This window comes from Vicia villosa, linkage group LG7, assembly GCF_029867415.1.
Source record: "Vicia villosa cultivar HV-30 ecotype Madison, WI linkage group LG7, Vvil1.0, whole genome shotgun sequence".
Taxonomy (NCBI): Eukaryota; Viridiplantae; Streptophyta; class Magnoliopsida; order Fabales; family Fabaceae; genus Vicia; species Vicia villosa.
In genome coordinates, this window is record NC_081186.1 from 55,050,409 (window position 1) to 55,067,300 (window position 16,892).

Here is a 16,892-nt window from a genome sequence, read left to right on the forward strand (position 1 = left end):
AAGGAAAAGAGAAACAGAGAAAGAATCTTGCTACTGTTGAGAATTCAGGCAAGAATTCAAAGAATCACAATGATTCATTAAATAAAAGTATGGTCAACAAGAATTTGAGGAACAAAATTGATATAAAGGAAGTGTAGTTCTATGATTGTCAAAGACTTGACCATTATGTAAGAGACTGTTATTTGAAAAAAGAGTCGAAGGAAAAAGATAATGACAAAGTTCAATATGCACATGCAGAAGGAAATGACTCATATGATGTACTGATAATGGCTAACACTTAATCTAGTGATGATCAAGCTAAGGTATGGCATATAGATTCAGGGTATAGCAACCACATGGTAATAAGAACTGGTTCATCATGTTAGATGAATCAGTGAATAAGGTGATAAGGTTTGTAGATGGCATGCATGTCACATCAGAAGGAAATGGAAACATAGTTGTGGTGAGAAAATATGGTTAGAAGGTTACCTTTTCTAATGTATTTTATGTACCTTCTATTACAAGTAACTTGATAAGCTTAGTTTAATTACTTAAAAAAGGTTAAACCATGAAGATGATAGATAATCAGATGAAGGTGTATGATGCTGAAGGAAGATTGATCTTGAGAGAACTATTGGGATACAATAAAACCTTAAAGATTCAGATCAACATGGCTTATCATAATCTCTTTCTTCAAGTGTACATGAAGACAAGAACTGGTTATTAAATCATAAGTATGGACACTTAAACTTTAGAAGATTAAGTATGCTCAACATAAAGAAGATGGTGTATGGTCTACCTAAAATAAAGGAGCCAAGTAAGATGTGTGAAGAATTTTGCTGAGCCAAACAAGAAAGGAGTTCATTCAAACATGACTTGCCTATGAAGTCAAGGCAAAATCTGGAACTTGTTCACTTTGATGTATGTGGATCTTTTAAAGTGATATTAAATGGAGTTAGTTACTATTTACTAACTTTCATAGATGAATTTATAAGACATATGTGGATTTATATGATTGAAAGAAAAAGTGATGCATTCACACAGTTCAAGATATTTAAATTGCTTGTTGAAAAACAAAGTGAACTTAATTTTAAGAAATTGTGAGCTGATGGTGGATGTGAGTACACCTCTATGGATTTTTCAAAATTATGTAATGGTGAAGGCATATAGGATGAGATCATTGCACTTTATACAACACAACATAATGGAATAGCTGAAAGGAAGAATATAAGTATACTGAACATGGCTAGGAGTATGTTGAAAGCTAAGGATAGGCCAAAGAGATTTTAGGGTGAATTAGTTTCAACAACAGTGTACATTTTAAACAGGTGTCCAACCAAGAATATGTTGCACAAGTCACCTTATGAGTCTGGGACAGGGTTGAAGCCAAATATTGGTCACTTCAAAGTGTTTAAATCAATGTGTTTCAGGCATGTACCTGAACAATTGAGAAGAAATCTAGATGATAGAAGCCAAATTATGGTCCTTATAGGTAATTTCTTTAACTAATGCTTACAAATTATATTCACCAAATGAGGATAAACTTCTGATTAGTAGAGATGTTTAAGTAGATGAGAGCAAGAGCTGGAACTGGACTCAAAAGTTAGTTCAAAATGAGCAAGATACAATCAAAAGTGTGCTTAAGATGCTCAACAAAATAAAGAGATAGTTTCTCAAGGTTAAGGATTATATTGACAAAATGTTAGAAGGTCTACTAGAACAGGAACTGAATTAATAGGATTAATTGGTTATGAAATATTTCTGGACCTAGCAATTAATGCAGAAGGTAATCTGATAGAAGAGATGATGATGGCAGAGTAAGAGCCATTTGATTTGAAACAAGCAATGAATGATTCAAATTGGATGGCAACTATACAAGAAGAGCTTAGATTAATTGAAAGAAACAAAGCATGGGAGCTCATGGATAGATCAAACAAGAAGCCAATATATGTGAAGTGGGTCTATAAGTTAAAACTTAGGCCAAATGGTTAGATTTCTAAGTACAAGGTCAGGCTAGTGCCAAGAGGCTTCTTGCAAAAACTTGGTATCGATTTCAATGAGGTATATGCACGTGTTACAATGTTGGAGATCATCAGAATTATTGTGGCTACTATAACATATAAAGGATGAAAGATACATCAGTTGGATGTAAAGTCAACATTCATGAATGAACCATTAGGATAACATGTTTATGAACCAACCACCAAGTTTTGAAATCAAAGGGCATGAGCTGAAAGTGTACAGGTTGAGGAAGGTCTTATATGGCTTGAAACAAGCTCCAAGATCTTGGAATAAAAGAACAAATGGCTTATTGATCAAGGCAGGATTCACAAAATGTACTTCAGAGCATGTAGTGTATGTCAATTATGAAAATAAGCTCAGTCAAATCATTCTATGTTTGTATGTGGATGATTTGCTAATTACATGATCAGATGAAGATAAGATCATGAAGTGCAAGGCTAAATTGATGCAGAAATTTGAAATGTGTGTTCTAGGGAACATGTCATATTTCATAGGGATGGAGGTCAAGGACACAAACAAAGGAGTGTTCTTGCACCAAAAGAAGTATGCTCAAGACATCTTGAAGAGGTTTAAGATGGGGCAATGTAATGCAACAGTCACATCATTAGAGACGGGAGCAAAATTAAGACAGGATAACAATGATGAGCTTGTAAATGCACATTATACAAGTAAATTATTGGATCCTTAAGGTATCTATGCAACACCGGGCCAATCATTATTCAAACTGTTATGCTGTTGAGCAGATTCATGGAGAAACCTCAAGAACTTCACCTAACTACAATGAAGATAGTGCTAAGATAAATAACGTGCACAATTGATCATGGTGTGTTGATGCCGAGGCAATGGAGGTACACAGCTACACTGATTCAGACTTTAGTGGAGATCAAGTTGAGAAGAGGAGTACTACATGCCACCTATTCATGATTGGAGGTGCTCCAATCTCTTGTAGTTCAAGGAAGCAAGGAATATTAGCATTATCATCTTGTAAAGCTGAATATGTAGTAGCTTCTTATGCAGCATGTTAAGCTCTATGGATAGAAATGTTGCTAGAAAAACCCAAGATCATGGACCCTAATAAGATGAAGCTGTTTATAGATAACAAATCAACCATAGACTTAGCTAATCATCCTACGTGTCATGGCAGAAGTATGCATATAGAGAGAAGGTATCACTTCCTTAGAGACCAAGCAGACAAAAGGAAACTTGAGCATGAATATTGCAAGTCAAAATTGCAATTAACTATTATCTTCATAGTCATTGAAGAAGACAAGGTTTGATGAGTTGAAGGAACTCATTGGAATAAGAAGTTTAGAAAACACAAATTAGGTATAGTGTTGAATATATGTAATTAATGATTTTAGTTGTTACTTGTAACACAAGTAATGTGACTTGTTTTGAAAGTTAGTTAATGAATACTAACTAGATATGTATAGGTATGCATGCTATGATGTAGAAACATGTAACTCCTTCCTCTCATTAATAAACAAAATCATTTTCCATAAAATCAATTTATTCTCTCTTCTTTCTTCACGCTCAAGAAAACTCAAGATTGTTCCAACACCAACTCCATTTCATACTCTAAAAATTTTAACAACATAGAACAATATGTGAATTCGTCTATACCACCACACATGTACAACAGCATTTCATGTAGGCTGGCTCTCATAATGTAATTGAAGGGTTTGCAAAAGACTTTTTTGATTGGAGAAATCATAATTTTTCTATGAGAGGCCGTTTTGTTTTTAGTTTTAAGGGTGCTATACTTATTATACTTTTTAGTTGCTGGTCTTCTTGAACTTTCTCTATTTTGTTTTGATAAATATTTTTAGCTTTTCTAAAAGAAACTGATAAAAGACATTTTGTGAAAGAAAAAAAAAACAAATATATCAAATTAACCAATATATAGGTAAAATATAATAAGTCCATGAGATGTTGCTTAATGATAAGAGTTTGACATTTTGAATCAATTGACAATTTTTAAATTATATTAAAAATATTCAAAAATATCATTAGTGTCAGTTTTTCTAAAATAAATATAAAATTAAATAAATTCATAAGGAAATCAACTGACAAAAAACAATTTGGTAGATAGTAAATTCATAAGAGGGAATACAGTTGTTTCAAAAACTCCAATCTAAAATATAAATGAACATAATAAAGACATAGATGATCATGTATATTGTAATTTGTTATAAGTCAACAAATACATAAAGGATGATATAATATAATTTTTTATGGTTGATATAATATTATATTTTATGGTTGAGAAAATGATATACCGTTTGAAAATAAACTTTTAGAAAGGTTGGAGTGTGATATGAAAATGGGGTGTTAAATAAGTAAAAGGTGCGCATACAAATAAACCAGAGGCCCATGTGTTGGCCCGTTTAAGTTGAACAACTGCATATGGAAAATCAGAAAAAAGCAAACCAGAGGCCCATGTGTTGGCCCGTTTAAGTTGAACAACTGCATATGGAAAATCAGAAAAAAGCAAAGAAAATAAAATCGCTAGAAGGAGGGGTTGAACCTCCGACCTTGTGGTTAACAGCCACACGCTCTAACCAACTGAGCTATTCCAGCTTTGTTGTTTAGAGCATATCTTTGAAAAGCTATCAATTAACGACCATCTTGAAGGGTTGTGGTTATGGAACCTTCAACAGAGCTTACAGATGGTGTAGGAGCATGATATGTTGCAACAGGCCTCTTTGGTGGAAGATTTGGCAAAGCAACCTCAAAATTAAGCACTTGAATTGCCTGTCTAATTGATGGTCTAAGATTCACATCAGGATGAGCACACCATAATCCAACAATCATCAAACACTCCACTTGTTTCTCATCAAAATCCTTTCTCAAATTCTCATCCATTGCCATAAGTAGTTCTCCTCTTCCATAATGATCCCAAACCCACTCTATCATTCCCTTCTCTTCACCTTTTTCCTTCATAACTTCAGTAGCTTTCTTTCCACAAGTTATCTCCATCACAACTATCCCAAAACTATACACATCTGACTCTTTACTAGCCCTACCTGTACTCACATACTCTGGAGCTAGATAGCCAAATGTTCCGGCTAGCCCGGTTGTCTGAGGACCAAGCTCATGATCCATTAACTTAGCCAACCCAAAATCACCAAGCTTGACATTGAAACTAGAATCTAACATCACATTACTTGATTTGATATCTCTATGTACCACACACCTCTCCCATTCTTCATGTAGATAAAGCAAACCAGAAGCCAATCCAAGAACTATTTTGTGCCTTGCACTCCAAGAAAGAGATATTCTCTTACCAAATAAATGAGAATCAAGACTACCATTAGGCATGAACTCATAAACAAGAAGAAACTCACCTTTGTCATGGCACCAACCCAACAACTTCACAAGATTCCGATGTCGAAGTTGGCTAATCACTTTAACTTCAGTTACATACTCTTTCTTACCTTGTCTTGATCCTCTTGATATTTTCTTCACAGCAACTTGTATATCTAGATCAACAAAGTAACCTTTATAAACAGCTCCAAACCCACCTTGACCCAACTTTCTATCCCTAGAGAAGTTATTAGTGGCAATATCAAGTTCTTGGTAGGTGAACCTCCTTGGTCCTGCTCCTCTTTCAAGGTCATCATTCATTGAATTTAAATGCATAGCCTCTTCTTTTTGCTTTTCACTTCTCTTTCTTTTCCTCTTGAGTACTACATATGCTACTAATGCTCCTACTACTATTACAATCCCACAAGAGATTGTTAGTACTATCACAATTATTCTTGTTCCTTTTGTGTTGCTATCGTCGCTTTTATCCAATGTTGAGTTAAATTCCCAGGACAAAAGATTATGTAATTCTGCATTGAAACCTGTTGCAGCTGAAAATCCAACGGTAACCCATTCAGGTAACGCCTTCGATAAATCAATTAGATACGAAAGACTAGTTTTTTCTTGAGGATTAGAGGTACTTTGGTATTTCCAAGATACAGTCAAATTCTTGGTTGTTGAGTTGTAGTCTATCCTTACCTCAGCAGTGTCTCCACTATGTAAACTAGTATTCCAAGGCGTTGAAACCGATGAAACGATTGAATTATTGTTGATTCCGACATGTTGTGATGTCTCACCCCATTCCTTATTCGGATACGAATCAAACTCCACATGAACAATTTGGTTACTAGGTGAAACCATTGTTGTGGTGTTATATAGGCCTATAAATCCACTAGCTGAATTGGGAGGGATTTCAAATCCAAAAGGAGCCAAGAAAAAGGCTAGGCCATGGCCATATAAAGGTTTACTTTGAGTATCGATTATAAAAGTGAAATGCGTCGTGAAGTCAGTGACTTGATCGGTTTTCGAGTCCCAAAGTAACACTCTTTTGGCATAGATGGCCCTTCCAACTTGACATGTATACTTCTCATTGATGTTAAAGTTAACTTGTCCCACAGTTTGTGCTGCAGAACCTTGGTAGATTATGTTGGCATCATTTGGACTAAAACTTGGATTTTGGAAGTGAACTGAGTAAGTAGGAAAAGTGGAGATAATTAAGGACAAGAAGAAAACATGAAAGGTATAGAAAGTGGAAGCCATGCCTTGAATTTTCAAAGAGATCATCAATGAGCTTTGAGAAATAAAATGATGTTCAACATATAAATGATAATTTGAACATGGTTGCATCAAATGACAGCTACATAATTGATTATAAAAAATTCTAACATGTGACTAGTTCAATCAGATTGGAGAGATAACATATCAAATTGTTTAATCACCTTCAGGATTTTCTGCTGTTTTGTTTTTGCTTATGAGTCAATGTGTAGTAATATTTTTAAAATGCATGCCGGCATTTTCGTTAGAATAGTATAATGACAGTTGAAAAATTAAACTGACATATTAAATTAATTTAGTTTATATAAATTAACAATAGAAGATGGTGGTTAGAGAACTTGTTGAACAAGTTACAGGGGTAGAAGAGTTATTTTTTATTTTGTAACTGTTTTGTCAACCAAGATTCGATGAAGGTGTGTGGTGTGAGTATTTGCTAAGTAATGTGTTATGAGAATAGTTATATTAGTAGAACACTTGCCATATTGCACTTGTTCAAATGTTTGTGTGAGTTTGAATATGAGAAAGGCTACATCATGAAGACTGAAGACAAGATCATTCCGTTTTTGATGGGATTGAATGAACAATTTCAAGAAATTTGATCATAGCTAGGTCTCTTCTAAGTATTAAAAAGGCCATCCCAATGGTTTCGCAGAAGACAACAAAGATATGGCTTAATGCTTTGATAAATATTGTTGAAGGTTATGGATTAGGAAGAGGTTTTTGTTTAGGAGGAGAATTTGGTGGATTTCAAGGTGGAATAGGTAGAGGAGATGGAAATGTGTGCACTGGAAAAATATGTCATATTAGTGAAGCTTGTTACAAGAAACATGGTGATCCATTGGTGAAAGTATTTTGGGTAAATATTTTTTAATATATCGTATCCACAGAGACTGAGTTAATATTGCTGCCGTTCTATAGTCAATTTATAATGAGTAGTGAAAAATATTGATTTGTATTGTTTTAATCTCCAATTGCATATAACAGAATAATAATTGAATGAATAAAAGCTTAAAAACGAATAACAATGGTGAATGGATATGTTGAGTTCTAGGGCTCATCAACCTATTCATATGCAATAATCAATTAATCCTCAAGTGAACATTATCTAAGTTATTATTTTCATTCATCCTCAAAACTGATATTATGTCTAATGATCAATCTAGAGCCACCTCTACCGGTATGATATTCGATCTCTCAGAATAACTATAAAGATAAAAGGAATTAACTACGATGATTTATGAAAACTTCAAAATCTCATCTCTGAGTATTAATCAACAAGTCAATGTAAAAACCTAGGGCAAAAGTATAAACCCTATCTCTCGATTGATAGTTCAACAATGATATAAAATAGGCTTAAATGCAACTTTAGTCCCCCTATTATGATCATTTTCCAATTTTCGTCCCCTCATTTCAAAAACCGGTTGAATCAGTCCCCATATTTTAATTTTTTGGGGAATAAAGTCCCTTTTCCAATCTGGGAGATTTTTTTAATGATGTGGCAGATAAGTTACTTGCGTGTCAGGTGCCAGGTAGATATGTATTTGATTTTTAGGGGATATATATTTATTTATTTTTATTTTAGAATTTTAATTGTACATTAAATACTTGAAAATGCATATAATATCATCAGAATACTAAATAGGCTCCCCCAAATTATGAACCCTAAAATGTCTCAAACACTGATTGCCGTCTTCAACCTTTGTCGTCTTCAACCTTACCGTCTTCAACGCTGATGTTCATCCTTAATGAGACTGTTTTATTCGTATTACATATCCATTATTTTATGAATGCTTTTTAATGGGACTGTTTTATTCACATAATGGGACTGTTTTATTCGTATTACATATCCATTGTTTTATGAATGCTTTTTAATGGGACTGCTTTATTCAAATTGGAGATCTACTGTGCTTGCTACATACAGTCACATAATATTGCCAACAAATGGGCCACAACTATGGCCAATTAGTGGAGACACTGCCATTAACCCACCTGTCATGAGGAGAGCTATTGGACGCTCTAAAAAGAATCGAAACAAGGCTAATGATGAGCCTCGAAGCACAAACACGTTGCCAAGAACTCTTCAAACTGTGAAATGCAAAAAATGTGGACATATGGGACATAACAAAAGAACTTGCAAAGGTAAGAGAGCAGCTGACAGATCCATTCCTAAGGGTGGTAACAAGAAGGCAAAAAAGGATGTTGGGCAAACTATCATAGAAGAAGGGTCGCAAGCACCAAGAGCAACTCAAGAATAGTTACATTAGGCCTGTTATGGTTTTTGTGAATTAACCCTTGTTTTGAGCCTATTAAGGCATTTGTAATTCTATGACTCTGTTATTTTGAGGCTATTAACATTAGGCCTGTTATGGTTTTTGTGAATTAACACTTGTTTTGAGCCTATTAAGGCATTTGTTAAGTAAGGCAGGTGTGATGCATATTGAATATGCAATTGTTATTGAATACTGAGTTTTGTTAAGTATGCCTCTATTTTGTTAAGTATGCCTCTATTATTTAGAGTATGTGTTCATTTTGTTATTTACAATATGTATTCAATATGCTGCTGAATTTTGTTAAGTAAGGCTGCTGAATTATTGAATACTGAGGCAGGTAAGTTACTGACTGCATACAACTGAATATGCATACTGAATTTGCAAGTTATTGACTTTGAACCAGGTGTGATAATTTACAACTGAATATGCTGTTATAGATCTTGAATAAGATGCAGCTCTTGAATAAAATGCAGCAAAATGAAATACTTTTATAGCTGTTATAAAATGTGGTTTTTGTGTCAATTATAGGTCAATTATAGGTCAGTTATAAAATGTGGTAATTCTGTTAACAAATTTCAAGTAGAATTGACCAACACAATTGTAAATTACAAGTGGAATTGACCAAATTACAAGTAGAATTGAACCATTAACAACAACATTAGAAGTCACATTACAAAAATCGAATCCCAACCCACATTACAAGTAGAATTGAACCATTAACAACAAAATTAGAAGTCACATTACAAAAGTAGAATTAAACATTACAGTAGAACAAACTTAGATGAATATTACATTACTTGAAAATGTTTATTGCAACTAATGCAACAACTAATAACATTACAAACCCTAATGACAAACCTAAACCCCAACCCATATACTTAATCTTCAACTGCAGAAAATTTTCATGATTCTTGCTCTCCTTGCTTAAATCCAGAAGCTCGTCATTTTTGTTTTTCAAAGATCGAATCACATCTTTTGCACAGATGTTCATCTCTTCATCATACCACTCAAAATAGTTACACCCTTTTTTCCTCAACAAGTTAAAATTCCCACATCCATAGAACCTTCTTCCGGGATTCTCGTAGGTCCAGGATGTCATCAATGGAGACTCAACATGACACCAACATTTGTTCCCTCTTCTTCTTAACCCGGATTGATTTGTAGATGCAAATGACACCCTTGACGACATGGAACAAAAAACAGATGAGGCTTTGCAGAGAAGATGGTTTACGTTGAAGATTTGCAAAGTAGGTGGCGAAAGCAAAGAGATGAACAAGATGAAGATTTGCGAGAAAGATGAGGCTTGACGAAGAAGATGGATTACGTTGTTGTCTTCTCCAAGAACCCAGATGAACAAAACATTAGATTTAGGGTTAAATGTTATATTTATATTGTTTTATTACTATATTATATATTAATATATTAGAAAATATTTTTAAATATAATTGAAATAATTATATAATAAAATGAAATAATTTGTTGCTGATATGGCACTGCCACGTCACCATTGACATTGCCACGTCATTAAAAAACACTCTCAGATTGGAAGTGGGACCATTTAACTAAGAAATTCAAAATAAGGGGACTATCTAAACCGGTTTTTGAAATGAGGGGACCAAAATTGGAAAAAAGACATAATAGGGGGACCAAAGTTGCATTTAAGCCTATAAAATAAAAGCAAGGTTTTTCATTGATAATAAAACTTAAATAATTGTTCACAGAAATTAATCAAAGTAATTGCATCTTCATAGGTTAACTACTACCTTAAACTCAACACAATTGGGTTTAGCTCTCCATAGATATGAAGAATACAAAGTTTCATGGATGGATTCATCTTCATCAAGGGAATGTCTTCAATTGATGTTGAATTCTCCGTCGAATGTTGTTTGCTGCTCTGGATTATTATTTCTCTCTAAATTTTGCTCACCAAAAATCCCCCTCTTATGAGGATTAGGGCTTATATTTATAACAATTTATCCTTGTAACGCAGCCACAACGCCTCGGCACGTATTGGCGCAGCGCGAACCCAAGTCTGAGGGGATGGTGTGTCTCGCCCCTTAATGTCGCGGCTCTTCCTTTGCTTCATCCCACTTCTTTGTGATTTCTCTTCTCCAGAGTCTCTACGCCTGCGTGTTTCTTCGTCTTTACTTCTCAACTTCAATATCTGCACAAATAACACCCAAAGTGACGCAAGTTGTTCTACAATTAGTATCGAACCTCTAAAGTTCAATTCTAACCATAAAATCCTCAAAACTCATAAGATCTACTCAACTTCGGCTCAAAAGGTAGTTAATTTGACTCATGAAAACACTACTAATTCACTCCTAACAAACTCTCCCCAACTTAGAGTTTTGTTTGTCCCTAAACAAAATTACTTACCTTAATAAATACAACAAAACATACCAACAATCATGCAACAAGTTTTCCAAAAAGATTTTTCAAATGGTTCAATTCAGTGATCAAATCAGATACTCTTTTTTTTCCTACAAACTCAGAACATACACATGAAACAAATTCTGAAAGGAAATTAGCTCCAGAAGTTCAAAACGCTACACAATCGCAGTTGAGTCAGCACTAATCACTCTCATAAAAAATTATGATTAATAACAGAGGGGTTAAACACTCATCCAAACAATTAAATCAACAAAGATCCATATCATATGTTCACCATATTGTTAGCATCAAGTCCTGTGGAATCTGAGAATCAAAACGTCTTTATAGGGTTGTAATGTGGTTTAGATTCAAAGAAAAGAAGACATTCAAGGGTTGTTCCTATTCTAGGGAAGCATCCGAATCATAACTCATTCCTTTTTCTCTATACCATTAGCTTTCTCACCCATTCATCTTTTTCATTCGTAGCTCGATGCTTCTTTTATTTTTTTCAACAACTATCTAAGTTCAAACGTTGTTCTTCTTTTGTTTTTTTTTTCAAGCTACGAAGTTCTTTTGTTCTTTACAAATCACCACCTGTACCTACTATTCTTTTGATCATGATTCTCCCCAACTTGAAGATCAACCTATATCTAGAGTCTATGAATGCTCCCCTACTTTCTATACAGGTAAAAGAGAAAACACATCACCAAATTTTATGGTTGATGGTCCAAAACAAAACTTTTTATTGAGATCAAAACTCACCAGGTGTTTTTCTTGGTGCATATTATGAAATTTATCTTGACCTCAGTCTCAAAAAAAGGTTAGCAAAGGATCACACTCTCACAAAAGAAAATAAGTTTTAATGGAATCGGCTCAAAGAAACTCTCAGATTCAAACAAGTGCCTAAATTACTTTCACAGATTTCCACAAAACGATGCGACAACTGGTTTAGGAAAACACAAACATGTCAGTATTTACTAACAACCTACGTTTCATGCCCACACTAAGAGTTTGAATTTAAAAAGTCATACCTGCCTTGTCACTTTTATTGAAAAAGAAAGGGAAAAAATTTATTTTTCAAAAATTTCCACTCACTACCACTTTCATGCATGTTGCTCCATTGTTGGTACTTTCACTGTCTTGCTTGAGCTTTTCGTTATGTTATGGAACTTATCATTCTAAATTGCGGACAACTAAATAGAAATAAAATCATTCAAACATAAATATTATACTGAACTGAGTCATGGTGACATAAATGCCACCTACGATCCATAAACAAAAACAAATACCAAGTGACAGGAAATAAAATATCATCAGTCAATAAAATCAATAACATCCTCCCATCCCTCACAATCACCACATGTGATCCTCATCATCTGACGAGTTGTCCTCCTCATGCACCTGCTCACTCTGCCCTGGCTGCTCAACCCCACTAGTGGCGCGACTCCGGCCATCCACAGTAGGTGAAATAGCTCTCCCGAGTAGGAAAAGTACGCTCCTCAGGGGCACATATGGAGTTCCTGTACGGTTGCTGCATCGCATCGTGCAAGAAAACCTGGGACCTCTGACTGGCCTCCCACATGGAGGCATAATAGTGATGGGCTACCAGAGGATCAAAAGTGGGAGGAGGGCCTGCAAAAGGTCAGGCCTGAGAGCTTGTTGTCGCAGCTTGCTGATCCTTCTCGAATGGGGTCTTGTAAAACCTGTCAATATAAGCATCATCAATGGTAGAGTGAATTAATAAGTGTCCCTTATCGGAACAATCCACTCCCTTAGCATGGCATAACCCCATAATCAGACCCGAAAATGGAAGTACACATTTATCATTAATCCCGTGCTCAGTATCACTCAAAGCTGCTCTCCTCAACTCCTGTGAGATAATGAAATCTATATCCACTGAGTGTCGGGACATGAGGACTCTCATCAGTAAAGCTGCATCCATAGGAATGATGGTCACATGTGCCCGGGGTCGGATGTTGTAACTCATGATTGACAACACAACTCAAGCATTGATGTTTAAATCTTTCCCGTGGTAGTGGACTGGGGCTCCATTCTTTCCAAGTACCGGTCCTCTTCCGCTTGCACAAATCTTTCTCGTAATATCATCCAACCTGTATGATGTTTCCAATAGATGATGTCTATAATAACATTTTCACCTTCTGGTAACTGCAACGGGTTACCCAAAAACTCGTTGATTGCTTGTCGGCTAAAGCGGATGGTGTGACCCCTAACAAACGTCTCGTGATTGTAGGCTACAATTTCTGGGGTGAGCTTGATGGAGTTTGCATAGAATTCCCTCACTATATCCATATTGATTTTTGTATACGGTTCAAACACACGGTCCCACTTTCGGTGTTCAAAATAACTCCAAAGTGTATCGTACCTGCCATCTTCCTTCGGGATAATCAGTTTCTTTGGGTGAATGGTGCGAGAGGTTAATTGAGCAAACCTCTCCTTCCCGAGGGTGGGCACCACGAGGACCGACACTTGTAGTCTTTGTGCGACCTCTCTTGGCTGGCTGCATTTGCATAAATAAATAAAAGCAACCACACAACAGCAGTATAATTCATTAGGTATTGATATTAAAATAACTCTGCAGAAATTGACACAGTCGCGGCGTGCGGGCTTGTGGTCGCGCCGCGACTGTGAGCGAAAAATTGAAAGGGTTATGGTGGTGCAATGGTACATCCACACACGATCCTATTGCTAGTATTTTGTCAACCATAGTACCTCATACAGTCTTCTAACCTAGGGTTTTTCAGAATGACCGTTCAAATTGATTGAATCTACTCACCCATTCTTAGGGTTTCAACCCTTTTCTTTTGTGAAATTGAAATTAAATAGAAGTAGGGACATACTGTCATACCCCAATTTTTGACCTAAGATACCACCTCATATCATTTACATCTCTAACAAACTGCATAGCTTGTGTTTGCTACTTGTGCTCAGTAGGGTTTAATCAAGAAATCACTCATCAGTACAAGTAACAATCAATTAGGGTTTTGTTCTCCCTTCATCTCAAATGAACCATCTTCATCAACAATCAACATTTGGTCCTCAGAGATTCATTTTAACAAGCTCAACAGCTTTGAATCAAACAAGTTAGGGTTTTGACTGAAGACAGCATACTCCTGACTTTTGCTCAGAATTTGACCTAATGGCTTGGGACATGGCATCAAGACCTCAAGTGCATCATTTTGACCTAATTCATTGGTTCAAGACATCTACCACACAAGGATTGATCAACAGTAAAAGTTCAAGTCATCAGACTAGGGTTTGAACCTATCAGGGACTAAAATCAGGGATCACATTTGGGAAACCCTAAAAAGCTCCATGACATCTTTAAAATGGTTCAATCATCTTCAAATAATCCCTATGACAATATCCAATGGAATTTGTACTTCAATTCAAGAGCAACAGTCATCAATTTCATCAGGTCCACAATTAGGGTTTTTGATCTAATTCATCTGAACAACTGACTTTTTAATCAGGACATGGTGCCACAAATCAAAACATGGCTCAATATCCTCCAATAACTCATTATGATCGATTCATATCATTCATTTGGTGAGGATAGCTTAATTCACTTGAAATCTCCAGAAACGCGATTCGTCTGAAAAAGTCAACTGTACAAGATCACCCTTGACTTTTTGGAATTTTGGTCAACCATGACTTTTGAAGTTTTAAATCATTAATATATGATATTTAAAGTCATTTGATCAAGAAAAATCAATCAAGAATAAAAAAGTCAAAGTTTGACTTTTCATACTTAGAAAAATTTCTGTGTTTTCAAGTGATTTTTTCCAAACTTTGGAAGGGAATATCTCAAAATTTCACCTACAAACCGAAAAAAACTTCCAACATGAAAGTTGTAGATTTTGATCCAATAAACAACTTTGACACAAGAATTTTTTTCCATAAGATCAACCATTTAAGAGATATGGAGCTTCAAAGTTGGTACCTTTTGAAAATTCACATAAAAACTTCATTTTTTCCAAAGTTCATGGATCTTTTTCACCCATTTCCTTAAGGAACTTGAAGAAGCTTTCAACTAGGTTTTTGAAGTACATAACAAGAGCTTTCCAAAATGTCCAAGAGCATGAAAAAATATGGAGTGTAGCTATGGTTTTGAATTTTTCCATTAGTGACCATTTCACTTGAAAATTCAAACCATTTTCACTAAGTTTTGAACACTATATGGTCTATGATACAAGCAATGACCTCTTGCAACTCCAAAAGGCAAGTTACAAGCATTGAAGATTGGATAAGAAAGAATCTCCAAGTACTTGAGATTTTTAACCACGGTTTAGATTTTAACCATTTTGCATTTAATGCTAAAGATGCCATTTTATCTCTTAAGTGCCAAGTCACCAAAGAAAGATCAACTTGTATAGTCTTGCATACAGAATTCTTGGCCTATAAATAGAAGTCCAAACCTAAGTCAAATGCACACCAAAACCTCACAAAGCATAGGGTTTCTCTTTCTTTCTTAGAATGCAAGTTTCATGAGTTTCAAAGAGGAAGAATTGCAATTTCCATCTCCTGCAATCTCTGGCCAAAGTGATGATTCTAACAACTTCTAAACATCAATTAGGAAGTGTTTGAACCACTCACACACCCCAAAAACACCTAGAACTCAAAATCACTACCTCACTTCCATATATGCACATAATGAGCCTCATCATGCCAATCTCCATTCTAGCTCATATCTGTGCAAACTATATGTAATACGGTGAACTGACTTTATTATCAAAATGTCGCGGTTAAGCATGAGTCGCTATCAACTTTTATTTTATCCAAATAAATAGAAAGGCTAAAAGAACAGAAAAAACCTTTTAAATAAAAACTGAGTTCGGGGGGTAATTTATGCAAAGGGAAGGTGTAAGGCACCCTTTGCATCCATGGTTTTCCATGGGCTCTTAATTGCTTTGCTCTTTGATTTCAGAAATGTAGAAGAAAAGAAAGTGGACTTTAGCTCGTAAATGAGCGTAGCCATTTTGAAGGTTTATGAGAAAGAATATGAAAAAGGTTTTAGAGCAAGGCAAAGCAATTAAGGGCAACCTAGTTAGATGAAAAATGTTCTTTTAGCCTTTCAGGGTGAAAGGGTCTATCCAAGCCATAAGAGGGTAGGAAGCCTTTCATTTGGAGGTTGAAGGGTCGTCGCAACGTCGTTCGCCATAAGACCGTCTCATGCCATAGAGAGGCAGGTAGTCTAAGGGAAGGACCAGAATAGCCTTTTCGTAGGCAGCCAGAGGATACCTCTGTAACACCCGTATAATTTTAATATTAATTTAATTGGAATATTGAATTAATAATGAGAATTATAAAGATTTTGTGGAAATAATAGAAAATAATGGTTCATGGCATTTGGGCCATGTGAGGAAATAGTAAAAGAAGGGGAGGTGAAAGATAACTTGACGGTTGAGACTTTACCTGTGAGGATTGAAGACCGAAGACTGAAGCAATTGCGAGGTAAGGAAATAGCTTTGGTCAGAGTAGCTTGGGGAGGACCAGCTGAAGGTAATGTTACCTGGGAGCTAGAGAGTCAGATGAAGGACTCTTATCCAGAACTTTTTACCTGAGGTATGTTTTCGAGGACGAAAACTCTTTTAGTGGGGGAGAGTTGTAACACCCGTATAATTTTAATATTAATTTAATTAGAATATT

At 35.4% G+C, this 16,892-nt stretch overlaps 1 protein-coding gene and 1 non-coding gene across 2 annotated transcripts; both read right to left on the minus strand.

Annotated features, from left to right (window-relative positions):
- Positions 1–4,259: 4,259 nt before the first annotated feature.
- LOC131619088 (L-type lectin-domain containing receptor kinase IX.1-like) lies at positions 4,260–6,567 on the minus strand. The gene has a single exon (XM_058890229.1). It carries the CDS (start codon positions 6,565–6,567, stop codon positions 4,618–4,620), a length of 1,950 nt encoding a protein of 649 aa, XP_058746212.1. The 3' UTR covers positions 4,260–4,617.
- TRNAN-GUU (transfer RNA asparagine (anticodon GUU)) lies at positions 4,508–4,581 on the minus strand. Its single transcript has one exon. It is a non-coding gene; the product is annotated as a tRNA-Asn (tRNA).
- Positions 6,568–16,892: the final 10,325 nt, after the last annotated feature.